The 13,877-nt window shown below is 34.7% G+C and overlaps 1 protein-coding gene across 7 annotated transcripts in view; it reads left to right on the forward strand.

Moving 5' to 3' along the window:
* LOC137253521 (uncharacterized) overlaps positions 1 to 13,877 on the forward strand; it is a 422,466-nt gene that overhangs the window by 271,314 nt on the left and 137,275 nt on the right. The window contains exon 12 of one of the 7 annotated variants that reach the window (XM_067790602.1): positions 5,872 to 5,987. The exons of the other annotated variants lie outside the window; for them this stretch is intronic. Within the exon in view, the coding sequence (XP_067646703.1) occupies positions 5,872 to 5,951 (80 nt within the window). The 3' untranslated portion in view covers positions 5,952 to 5,987. Of the gene's footprint in view, positions 1 to 5,871; positions 5,988 to 13,877 lie in introns of those variants that run through there. 7 annotated transcript variants of the gene reach the window in all.

Genomic DNA, 13,877 nt, shown 5'->3' on the forward strand with positions numbered 1-13,877 from the left:
GCTGTTTTGTGCGGCAACATTGGTTTTTTTATTATCTAGATAATTTGTAGATACGGCAACAGCTGGATTTTGTTTACTCAACAAACATGGAAAAAAATTCTCCGGCGAAATATATATCTAGTTCTGGAAGTGATATCTAACATCATTATTTAATTATTCTCAAACCAGATAGTTCTCGAGTTCATATCCAACTTCATTTTCCAGTCACTATCCAACCTTTGAGAAATTTTGTAATGCCCCTATTACGGTATACAACTCAACTTAGTTGGGTTGTAATTAAGACAACTCAACTTTCAGACAACTCAACTCCTGTTTGGTATTACGAATTACAACTTATTTAAGTTGAAGTTGAATTGGTGCTGCCAAGCTAAGAAAGTGATGATTTGACAAATAAATGAAAAGCTGAGCAATTTGTGGCTAAAATTTAAACATTTGCAAGTGATTCTTTATTAACAACAAAATGGATATTAGCATAGAATTTTTTTATAACGACGAAAATGTTAGGGACAAATGCGTCAAATGCGTAATGTTGCGAATAAGAAAACATTTACGCGATCACTCCAATCCCTTGGAATTACCAAGCACCAAGTAGGAACACGTTTAAAAAGTGACAATTGATAAGATTCTAATGTAGTTATTTTGCAGATTTGTAAGCTATTTTCGGTTAAGTAAGGAAGCATTTTGCTCCTTACTAAACGAAATGAAGGGCCATTTCCGCAAACGCGTTCGAGGGACGACTGTACCTCATATCTTAAAATTATGCGCTACACTCCGATTCCTTGCTGACGGCTGCTATCAAAAATGCTGTGGAAATGATTTTAGTGTTGGACTGGCACAACCTACAACATCTATAGTTGTCAAAGAGGTCTTAGATATTATTGAGGAGCATATTAGTGCGAAGTGGATTAAAACCCAAACAGCAAAAATTGTATTTTACTCTAAAACAGGATTCCCAGGAGTAGTGATTAGTATCAACGGGACTCACGTTCGCATAATTTCACCTTTTTTGGTTGCATCCGAACTGCGGCCAGCCTCGTCCAACTTCGGAATGTCGGTCCATAAAGTCAAAAAGTTATTCCTTCGTTTTATCGTTGTTTTTTCTATAAATGTGTACAAAATTATAGATTTTTGTTTGATTAAAAAAGGTTTAACTACCGGCTTTAAATTTTTAGTTTTTTTTCGGTAACGTTTTATGAGACCGTGCACCATCTAACTCTTATCAAAGGTGGTATCAAAAGACGCGTTTCGATCTCCGTTTTTAGGATTAGAAAGCGAAAATTAAAAATTTTATTTCTGTCGAAAAATATTCACAAAAACCCACAAAATGGCCCCGAGAGGGCCCAAAATATGAGGCCCGATCCATAGTTTTTTTGCACAGAACATCTTTCTGCGTTGGCGGCCTTCGGTCGCGATTTATAAAAATAACCCTGGGTGGGTCCAACGCCTTTCTGCATAAGTATGTACAATGTACAACAAATCTGGCAAAATACAACAACCACATGAAAATTTGAACCGAAATGATATGATAGAAATTAAATTTTAAATTTTTGTTTTCTGATTCTAAAATTGGAGGTCGAAAGGTGTCTTTTGATACCAACTTTGAAAATTTTTGTTAAAAATAAGGTGGTGAACCGTCTTGTAAAACGTTACCTTTTTTCAAAACAAAAATTGTATGAGACAACTGCTAATAATCAGTTGTAAGATTTTGACGTCTTTGACAACTACACCAACACAAGGGTGTAAACGGTAATGCCACAAAAAGTTGTTAGACTAGACAACTCAACCGACATTTTTTTTGACAGGTTGAGTTGTAATCTGTAATACCAAATTGCGAAATTTCAACTCAACCAGAGTTGAGTTGTAAACGGTAATAGGGGCATTAGTTGTATATCCTGTTGAATTGCAGCACAACGATGTGGCATTGAGTCAACAAGTTTTTGGCATCTTTCAGCCGAAATCGACACCCATGCGCTTTTTACAACTTCTCATAGTTGCGTATTTGATGTTGGCTTGCGTTCGGCTGCCGCTTTCTTCACATCAACCAACAAATTTTCAATGTGGTTTATGTCTGGTGACTGTGGCGGCGATTTCATCACGTTGGTTAGGCTTTCCTCAAAGTATGTTTCAGGTCGTTCCAAACAAGTTGCATTTCGTCGTCTCTGGTATGTGGCAGCATAATGTCCTCGAGTATATCAACATATGAAGCGCCAGTCATAATTTCCTTAGCACAATGAATCTGTTCCACGGCTAGCCAAGAAAAGCCCATACTGGAACCTGCATGCTTTACGGTTTTTGTTGTATACTTCGGATGGTTTTTGGAGTTAGCTGGCCGTTTTTCATATGGGCGTAATTCTTTCCCACCATACATGACATTTTTCGACTCGTCCGACCATTAAATGTTGCGCCATTTGACCGAAGGCCAATTCAAATGTTCATTGGCAAATCGAAGTCTCACATGCAGTCCACGCGTTTTTGTCAACAACCGTACCGTGAGCACCCAGGTGTTGCTCACGCAAACGCCGACGAACAATATCAATGCTTGAAGATATTTTTAAGGCATGTTTAATCTCAGTAGCAGCCACACATGGAAACTGCTTTGAGTATCTGAGGATGGAGGCTTGGGTTAATCGGTTTATCGATAACTACAGTCGATTTGTGAATATATCTCGAATCAAGTCTAAGGGCCAGGTTTTTCAGTGCGAGTTTAAACCCCAGTTCAAATTGGCTAGAGAGTAACTTTGCCACTTTGTTCGATAACATGAAATTTTGCTCCTCATCTCAGCTTAAGCGGCCGGAATGGCAGGGTTAACTGGAGTTTAAACTAGCACTGAAAAACTAGAGCTAAAAGTTACGAAACGCACCATAAGTTTCGGTTTCTGCAATATGTAGGTACCCACTTGAAGAATAATCCACAATTTAATATAAAGTTCCATCATTAACTCTTAAATCCAAACGTGGGAACTTATCGGTACACAAATGGCACAGCACCTAAATTGCCCTATATCTCTTGAACCAAGCAAGATATTCTAAACTTTTTTCTCGTACTTATAGCTAGCTACCTGCTTGAAGATCAATCCACAATTTGATTCACTGTTCTATCGTTAAGAGATACACAAACTGACAGCAGTTATTGAAAAACGATTAGTCCGCGTAGTGCCTAAACCGATAACGATGGAACGAACCTTGAATCAAACTGTACCTTAATTTACAGGTAGGTAGCTGTATGACCCAACAAACAAAATTTTGTAACTTTGCTTTGTTCAAGAGATATACACAATAATCGGTAAGTATTCAGCACTGATCTACCAACCGATCAGTCGCACGTAGAAATTGAACTGTTAATGATATAACTTTGAATCATATCGTGGATTATTCTACAAATAGTTGGATATATAACGCAAAAAAAATTTTAAAAATCTAGCTTGGTTCAATAGATATAGAGCAATTTAAGTGCTGGGTCACTTGTGTACAGATAAGTTCCCATTTCCGCCTTGAAGGGTTAATGATGGAACTTTATATCATATTGTGGATTAATCTAAAAGTAGATACCTATATATTTACAAAAATTTTATTTTGGAATTTTGTCATCGGTTTATCTACAACCACTACTACTAAACCGATTATTGGCTATATCTCTTAAACCAAGCAAATCTTTCAAAATTTTTTTTATTGCATTATATAACTACCTATCTGTAGTTAAGGCACAGGATGATTCAAGGTTCCATCGCTAACGGAATAGGAAGCTATCATCCGGTGGCAAAATCCTGAGCCAGATAAAGAATTTTGCATGTAAATACAACAACAACGATTTGAGCGAGATAAATCCAGATAGAAGTCCAGTTCAATTTGTGAGCCAGATAATTTGTTAATTACTTCTTTTTAGGTTGGCAACGCGGCCTTTAATATACCTACTTTTTCAAAAATAGATGTCGCTGCTTAGCCTTTCGCCGTATGAGTTAAATGAAAAACAGCGGCGACATCTGCCTATCACATTTCACGTGTGCGAAAATTTCACGACATCTGCTTCTCAAGTCTCTTAATGATCCAGAGCGTTCCCGTGAGAATTCAGCGTGAGCCGGAGCTGTAAAACTCACTGAAAGACGGCAGGTACTACGCCGATTAATCCTTTTTTCGATAACTACTGTCCATTTGTGTATATCTCTTGAACTGTTACGTGATAGAACCGTGAATGGAGTACAAGAATGGAAATCAGAGTTTAAATACAAGCGGCAGCGGAAGCAATTGCCCTCTAAAATACCCCTAAAAGTATACTAAAGATTTTATAGGTTTCTTGCGTGTAGGGGAAATTTAAAAAAATCGGAAATGTAGCAAAACTTGCCTACTCTAATAGGAGCTCAGAAATTAAAAGAAAGCGGCAGCGGAAGCACTTTCATTACAAAATGCACCTAAAAGTATGCTACAAATTTACTCATTTGTATAACGCATTATATACTCTATGGCGGGGGCTCAATATAATTTGTAGATCTTGCTAAAGAAGAGGATGTGATATCTTTTTTTGTTTGTTCGTTTAAATATGCTGTCGTTCGCCAACATTGAACCTTCTAAGCTTTCCCACTCCCTCAATGCGTAAGAACGATTCCTATAGAGTAAGCTGTTGTTATTAATCCTATAAACTTGGAAATAAGTGAGTAACCATGCTTGTTATTCTTTAAGATCCATTCCTTCGCTGGGTTCTTTTATTGTTCTCGTAATCAGAACCTGCTTTCGATATTTTGACAGTAATCCCAAAAAACGTGACTCCATTTTAAGAAATGTAGTTAAGACCTGTATTTCCGAATTTAACGGAGTTGACCAACATTAAAGCTGGAAGGTTTCAGATTCTCATTGCTTTAATCAAGGATCTAATGAAATTAGCACACTCGTTATAAAATCATGTCCAGACGGCACCCAATTCAGTTCGCGTGGTTTATGGCACCACGGAATTTTGCAATTGTTGCTATTCCACAGCTGAACCATAACTATTTAAAATCGAGCTCAGCAGTTAATAGACACATCAATCGAAAAGCACGATTATAACCTAGGCACATAAAAAAACTTACTTACTTACTTACTTAATTGGCGCTTACCTGTTTACGGTTATGACCGTCCATCAAGGCGCGCCAGTCGCTTCTTCGCTCTGCCAACTGGCGCCATTTGGTGACACATAAAAAAAGTGATCGTGATACAAATTAACACTATTTAAATATTGCGCGTTTGAATAGGTTTGCAGAATACATATAAAGATCGACGACAGAGTAAGTACATGATTGATACATTGCCCCCAAATGTATGCTACAAAGTAATGTGGCAATGTGTGCGTTCGGACATTTTGCGGCGATGTGTACGTCACTTAAGTACTTCAATTGTCGGCGGTCTTTTTATTCTGAGCACCTATTCACACATTGTGGAATGTAATATATTTTACCCCACCTTTACCTTATGTGTATATGATATAAACTAGACAACTAAAAAGCACCGATTAACACCAAATACTGCGCATTTTAATAGGTGCTCAGAATATAAAGACCGACGACAACTGAAGTAAATGACTCTACGTTCCCCTTAATATTTGCTACAAAATTATGTGGCGCTGTCTCAAATAAGGCATTTCCTCTATACTGTTATACAGGGTGCACGTAAATTGAATAAAATATACTATACCCTATAGCAGACCCTCAAAAATATATATTTTAGCTTTGTGATTTCTATACTGTTTTTGTTACAAAACTAAATTTAAATTCCCTTTAAAAGTTTTCGGGGACAATTAAATTAATTTTATTTTTATTTTATCCCAAACTGCGCCGGAAACTTTGCCAATATGACGGTTTTACCCAAAATGCATGCATTGTAAGGGCTTATGCTTAAAAAAAGGCGCAGAATTTCTTTCCTCATGGATAAAGGAGCTAATTCGTGAACAGAACGTGATATACGGCGTACAAGTTAAGTTATGATGCCTATTGCACATCTCTGCTAAGTCAACAATATGCCTAGCTTCTCTACGTAGCCTCAAACAACTAGTTAGCAACCAAGTCAAATGGCAAGGTCAATTGCTGCAGAGCAAAACAAACCAACAAATGATCATCGCTTGCCTAACAACAATCCAACTCAAATGCCCATCGCTTGCCTAACAGAGCTTGCCCAACAACAGCGCAACTAATCGCACAAAAGCAATACGTGACGCTACCATAGTAACATCATGTGCAAGCCAACAGCATAACAACCCACTGCATACGATCACAGCATAGCAACATCATATGCACGGGCTTGGTATGCAACCCAACGGTAGAACAAGTAATCGCGCGTGGTTCTATCATAGCAACGGCAGGTTTAATATCCAGCCCAGCAACGCACTGCACAATGTCACTGCTTGCGCTTGCTTACCATAGCAACGTGATGGTCGTAGGCAGGCATAAAGAGAAGCGTTAAAACTGATCGCGCGACGTCGCTGCTTGCACTTACCTAGCAACTTGCACTTATCATAGCATCACATGCGCTAGCAACAACAACTGAATGTGCGACCGCTTTACATATGATAACAGCAGCAGCAGAATGGCATTAGGAAAGGTATTTAAGGAGGCATCATTGCCTTTCGAGGGTAATTCAGTTTAATCAGAGAAGTTGCACGGTCAACTAATTAGTCGCTAAATATTTAAAGTTATTTTAAATAAAGTGTTAAAGTAAAGTGTTGTGTTGTGTTATTTATTGAAGGAAAGCAGGGACCATAAGGACCTGCATAACTGGCGCCCAACTATAGTGCAAACCCAAGAGTATAAAAAATACACATACCCTTTAAAGAAGGATTACAATAAAAAAAAATTAAAATCAAATAAAATAAAAAACAGTGCGAGTGCTTTAAAAAAAAATTGATATATCCTTTAAATAAGGGTTATAATTAAAAACAAGACAGTGCAAGACATAAGTGTTTTTAAAAAGCTATATCCTGTAAATAAGGATAAAAACTAAAGAAAAATACTTGTTTTATTCAAAAAAATTTTCTTAAATATTTATCCTTATCAAATAACGACATAAAAACAGTGACCATTAAAATAAACCAGTGTTCGGAAAAACTTTAAATGAAGTGAATGTCCTTCAAGGAAGTGTGAAAAAAGTATAGTCAAAGAAAAATTGCTGAATAGTTAAAATATATTAACTTAAAAGCTATTTAAATAAAAATGTATAGAAAAAGGAAAATAAAATCATCCTTGTAAAATAAACCAATGTTTAAAAAACGTTATCTAAAATAAAAATCCTTGAAAAAGGATAAGTGAAAAAAAAACAGTAAATTCAAATAAAATTTAGTGAAACAACTTTGAAATAAATACTTATCCTTAAAAATATAAGAAAAGAACAAGCATATTAATTTAAAGGCTATTTGGAAAGTAGACGGTGTAAAAAAAGCATATAAAAAGTGACAGAAAAGTAACCAAAAATATTCTAGAGAAGAGGAATATTAAATAGTTTTAAAAAAATGTCGTTTTGTCGGTAGATTTTGAATTATTTAAATAAAAGAAAGGTAAAAAAAACTGAATACAAATACAATACGCTAAAACAATAATTATCAAATGGTGCTAAACGTCTTCAAACAGACAAAAGATGTTGATTTAAAACCTAAAGGTACCCTCTAAATTTAAAAAAAATTTGGAAGTGTCATCTGTAAATCGCAGGACGAAATACTTCATCAATCAACAGGATCTTCATTACCTACTTCGATACATTTGTACGTATGAAAAATTATTAGTTTTAAAAAAATTGCATTAATAAATATCTATATTCTAATTAAATTATAAAAAAAATTTATAGTGTTACAACAAAAAATTTTTTAATTAAAAAATGGATAGAAATGCAGTGGCTAGTTTACTGGCGTCGACAGTAGAAGTGGTTGAAGAGAACTTTAGGGAACAATTAGCAGAGTTAAGACGAGATTTTCAGAGTATTATACCTAGAAAAGTAGAAGTTTTCAGTCCCGTAACTATTGTTGCAGGCACGCAAAGTAGGCATACGGATCTTAATTTGATTAAGTCTCTACCAGAATTTAGGGGTAAAATATCTGAATATCCAGCATGGAGAGAAGCAGCTAGGTTCGCGATAAACTATTATACCGAGGGCTCGGAGCCATATTATATTGCCATGGGTATTTTGCGTAACAAAATAACGTCGGCAGCTAATGAAAATCTTAGCGCTTTTAACACTCCGCTAAACTTTAAAGCCATTATTTCTAAGTTAGACCAATTATATGCAGATAAACGACCACTCCACATATTAGAAAATCAGCTCAATATATTGAGGCAGGGACAAATGTCTATTAGTGAATATTATGATGTAGTTGATAGGCAACTTACTTTGATTCTAAACAAAAATATTATGACATATAGCAGTAATGAGGAACTTTGCAATGCGTCTAATGTAAAGGCTAGGGAAAACGCTTTAAGGGTATTCATTTCCGGTCTCAGGCGGCCACTTTGCGATACCCTTTTCTCTGCGAACCCACCAGACTTACCCAGTGCACTAGCTGCAGCGCAAGAGTTGCAACATAATCGAGACAGATATAACTTCGCGCATACATATGCCTCGGGAAGATTGCCACAAGTACATCAAAGTACCCCATTTTCTAATACTCCTCCTCATCCAAATCGATCAAATCCAAGCAGTTCAGCACAATACCCCGTTCCAATGGAAATAGATCAGGGAACCTCTTGTTTCAGAAGAAATCCTCAAATCAGAAACAATCCTTTTGAACAGCGAAATCGCCAACAAACATTTCAACAGGGAAATAGTTCAAATCGACTAAATTCTCATCAACAGCGGACGCGGCAACAAGCCAACAACTTTGCCCAACCTCAACAACAATTCAAGAGACCTTACAATAACACTACCTCCACTCAAGCACCCTTTAACAAACTGCAACGTATTAACGCTATGGAAAATAATTCATTTTCCACGGCAGTGGACGAGTACGAAGACCCTTTGTCGAATGAACCATACTACTCCGAAATGGAAGATAATCAGCCTCTAGATGAGATAAATTTTTTAGGCTAAGGTCGAACTTGCCCTTCATTACTCGAACTTTACCTAATGGGCAAGTTCTTAAAATTCTGATAGACACGGGAACCGCGAAAAATTACATAAAAAAATATGGTTTTTTGAAAGGAATAACCGCCACACAATATCCCTTTCAACTAAGATCTATAAATGGTGTAAATAAAATTTCTGAGAAATGTAAAGTCAATATTCTAGGAACGACTGCTACTTTTTATATATTACCCCAATTAGATACTTTTGATGGAATCATTGGATATGATTTGTTGAAAGATATCGATGCAAATATTGACACAAAAGCTGGACTGATTTTCCATAAAAACGGAAAAGAGAATCTCAACTTTTTTCAATGTCAGGAAGTTAACATGGCTCATACTAAAAAAATTTAAACACCTTGTAGTATTGAAACACTTAAACAAAATAATTTTAACGCATTTGCGAACCCCAATAGAGCTCTTCCGTATAACACAAATGTAATAGCAAGTATAGACATGGTAACTGATAAGCCAATTTATTCAAGAAGCTATCCTTACCCAATATCAGTATCGAATTTTATTAACAGCGAAATTGAGTCCCTACTTAAAGACGGCATAATAAGGAAATCATATTCACCCTATAACTCGCCTGTTCATGTAGTTTCAAAGAAAGGGTTAGATGATGACGGAAACCAAAAGTTGAGAATGGTCATCGACTTTCGGAAGCTAAATGAACATACTACATCTGACAAATATCCAATCCCAGATACTACAGTAATACTCTCAAATTTAGGTAAGTCCAAGTTATTTACGACACTCGATCTTAAATCAGGGTTCCACCAGATTTGCCTTCGAGAGAAAGATAGGTGCAAAACAGCATTCAGCGTAAACAATGGCAAGTATGAGTTTTGCCGTTTGCCATTTGGCTTGAAAAATGCGCCAAGCATATTTCAAAGGGCAATAGATGACATTTTGCGTGAAGACATTGGGAAAATATGTCACGTTTACGTTGATGGCATCATCATTTTCTCACCAGACGAAAGTTCCCATTAAAGGCATGTCGATTCCATTCTAAAGAAAATCGAGCGAGCAGGAATGCGAGTGTCCTTAGAAAAATCTAAATTTTTTTAGGAACGAAGTCGAATTTTTAGGTTTCACAGTCTCGCATAAAGGAATTCAAACATGTCCTAGTAAAGTAGATGCCATCCTAAATTACCAACAGCCGAAATCGTTAAGATCTCTACGGTCCTTTTTGGGTCTTTCGGGCTATTACCGTAGGTTTATAAAGGACTATGCGCATATTTCAAAACCACTTACGAAATACTTAAGAGGTGACAATGGCCACGTTACTAGTAGACAGTCCAAAAAGATTAATATCTCATTAGACGAAGAAGCAATAAATGCCTTCAATAAACTTAAAACTATTTTGGCCTCAGAAGACGTCCTTCTCCAACACCCAGATTACTCTAAGCCGTTCGAGATAACAACCGATGCCTCATCCGTAGCACTAGGAGCTGTGCTTTCGCAAAACGGCAAACCTATAACGATGATATCTCGTACACTATCTAAGGCTGAGGAAAACTATGCCACGAATGAACGTGAACTGTTGGCAATAGTTTGGGCATTCCAAAAGTTAAGGCATTATCTGTATGACATTAAAAACATACATATTTTCACAGACCATCAGCCGCTTACATTCGCCATGTCAGATAAAAACCCCAATTCGAAAATTAAAAGATGGACCGCATTTATAAATTCATTTGCTCCGAAATATTTTTATAAGCCCGGTAAAGACAACAAAGTAGCGGATGCACTTTCGCGTCAATATATTCACAATCTGGATGACTCAAGCGCTACAGCTCATAGTGAATTATCTCTTTCAGACACAATAAAAACCAATTAATAAAAAACAATTTAGATCCCAGTTAGTGCTGACACCATCCGAGGTGAACAGCAAATCCACCAAAATTCTATTCCAAAAACTTGTTAGACATTCCATACACTTTAAAACTGCAGAATATCTTTTACAAACAATCCGGGAAAAGGTTAACCCAAATGTAGTAAACGGAGTTTGTTGTGATCTCGAAACTTTAGCCAGAGTTCAGTCGTTACTCTTGTCCAATTTCCCAGGAGTAAAGTTTACACATACGGAAAGGATTGTAATTGACTTAATAAAAAGAGAAGACCAAATCGAGGCTGCTACCACGGAGCACAACAGAGCCCATCGCTCAATTCAGGAGAACTACAAGCAGTTGATATCTGAATACTTTTTCCCAGATATAAAGAAAACCTTTACAACAATTACTAAAAATTGTAAAACTTGTTCGGAGAATAAATATAATAGACACCCATCAAAATTAGAAGTAGGAAAAACACCAATTCCAGAATATCCTGGCCAAATCCTCCATGTAGACATATTTTCGGTAGATAAATTTCATTTTTTTACCTGCATAGATAAATTTTCCAAATTTACAATTACGATTCCTATCGAATCCAGATCAACAACCGATGTTAAAACTGCTCTACTTTTAGTACTGAACAAGTTCAGAAAAACCAAAATAGTTGTTTCCGATAACGAGAAATCCCTTCATTCCAATACAATATCCAATTTATTGAAATATCATTTCGAAATTGAGCAGTTTTTCATACCAGCCTTACACAGTAAAAGTAACGGCCAAATAGAAAGAGTACATTCAACGCTAACAGAAATCGCAAGATGTATAAAAGCCGAACAAAATATAACAGATACCAATGAATTGATTTTACTTGCAACATATAAGTATAATAATTCAATACATTCTACTGTAAATGCGAAACCCATAGATGTAATTAATAATTTTCCCAAAGATCACCTAGACTCAATTAAAGTAGCGCTTACTGTTGCACAAGAAAATGTCGTTAAAAAATCTGTTAACAATCATAGAAAATTTAATGAAGGAGAAAAGGTATATGTTCGCCGCAATAAACGCCTAGGGAATAAATTAAGCAAGGTGTACGTGGAAAACATTGTACAAAAAGATTTAGGAACAACTGTGTTGATAAATGGCAAAAAAGTCCATAAGGATAACTTAAGATAAGGATTCAGCATATCAAGTATAAACGCAATTGGTTTGTCAAAAAAACAAAAAATCTTTTAAAGCAAAGGTATTAAGTCATCAATTCAACGACTTCTACTGATCACACAATAAAAAAAATAGCTTTAAATTTAATTCAAAACCATGAAACATAGTTTTTACGAAATATTGGATTCCTTAAATTTTGATGTAAAAAAAAAAAAAAAATTTTTTTATTTTTTGATATTGAATTTTGAAAATTATTATACAAAAAATCGTACATATGTATACGACAACTGTAGTTTTCTTATAATAATTTTCTTAAGATTCTCTACCAACCAAAATCACATGATTATATAAAAAAAAATCTAACTACAAACATACCGAATGGAAGTAAAACCAAATAATTTTCATGTAAGGGTTTCCTAGCTTAACTCGAAATAAAATGTAAATAATACGGAAACAATAATTTTTCGATTAAATTGAGAATACTAACTTAGAAAATATGTATACAATTACCTTAAAACGCAAATTATAAAAGTCCGCATAAAATTGTTCTGAAATGTACATATATATATCTAATTTAGTGAAACAAAAAATTATGAATTTTTGCTATATTTTTCAAGAACTTATAAATAAAATGGAAATAATATTTGAATTAAAAATGTACATATGTATACAGAAAAAAAAATAGTTTCAAAACCAAATAAATAAATAAACTATTATTATATTTAAAAATATTATAATTATTTTCAAAACACTTCCTATAAAAGCTTACCTATAATTTTTCTGAATTATAAATAGAGAATTGACATGGTTTAGTAAAAAATATCCAAACATTATAAATATATTTTAAGAGCTACAATAACTCAAGATTAAAATGGAAATAATAAGTATGAAAACAACGTACATATGTATACGAAACACACTATTTCAAAAATTAAATAAATAAATTATTATTATATTAAAAAAAATCTATAATTTTCTTTAAAACGGTTTTTATAAAAGCCAAATTCTAATTTTTTTTTTATGGTAAATATAGAAATAATTTTTTATCGAAGCCTAACTTTACGAAGCTACAATAATTCAAAAATAAAATGAAAATAATAATTATATAAAAAAACGTACATATGTATACGGAAAACATTATTTACAACATTATAAATCATTGATTACCACTTAAAAAAAAAAAAAAAAACAAACATGTTATATCTTTTAGAAAAAAGCTTATTGTAAAAGCCAATTTAAAATTTGTAAGAGAAGTAAATATGGAATTCCCGTAATTTAGTAAGAAATTAAAGAATTAAATATTTGCAGCTAATTAAAATTTCAAAAGATGTCAAATTATAACTCTTTAAAAAAAAAGTCACACAAGATCATCGAAATCATTATTTCTTTACGAAGTCCGCAAAAGAAAAGGATATTTAGATTATAGAAAATATATCTTTTTATTTTTTAAAAATATGTATAGTTATAAGTTCGTCGGATCAGGGACGCTCCGAATTTAAGAGGGGGAGGAGATAAGTTATGATGCCTATTGCACATCTCTGCTAAGTCAACAATATGCCTAGCTTCTCTACGTAGACTCAAACAACTAGTTAGCAACCAAGTCAAATGGCAAGGTCAATTGCTGCAGAGCAAAACAAACCAACAAATGATCATCGCTTGCCTAACAACAATCCAACTCAAATGCCCATCGCTTGCCTAACAGAGCTTGCCCAACAACAGCGCAACTAATCGCACAAAAGCAAACGTGACGACCATAGTAACATCACGTGCAAGCCAACAGCATAACAACCCACTGCATACGATC

The sequence above is a fragment of the Eurosta solidaginis genome, chromosome 5 (genome assembly GCF_040869045.1).
Source record: "Eurosta solidaginis isolate ZX-2024a chromosome 5, ASM4086904v1, whole genome shotgun sequence".
Classification (NCBI taxonomy): Eukaryota; Metazoa; Arthropoda; class Insecta; order Diptera; family Tephritidae; genus Eurosta; species Eurosta solidaginis.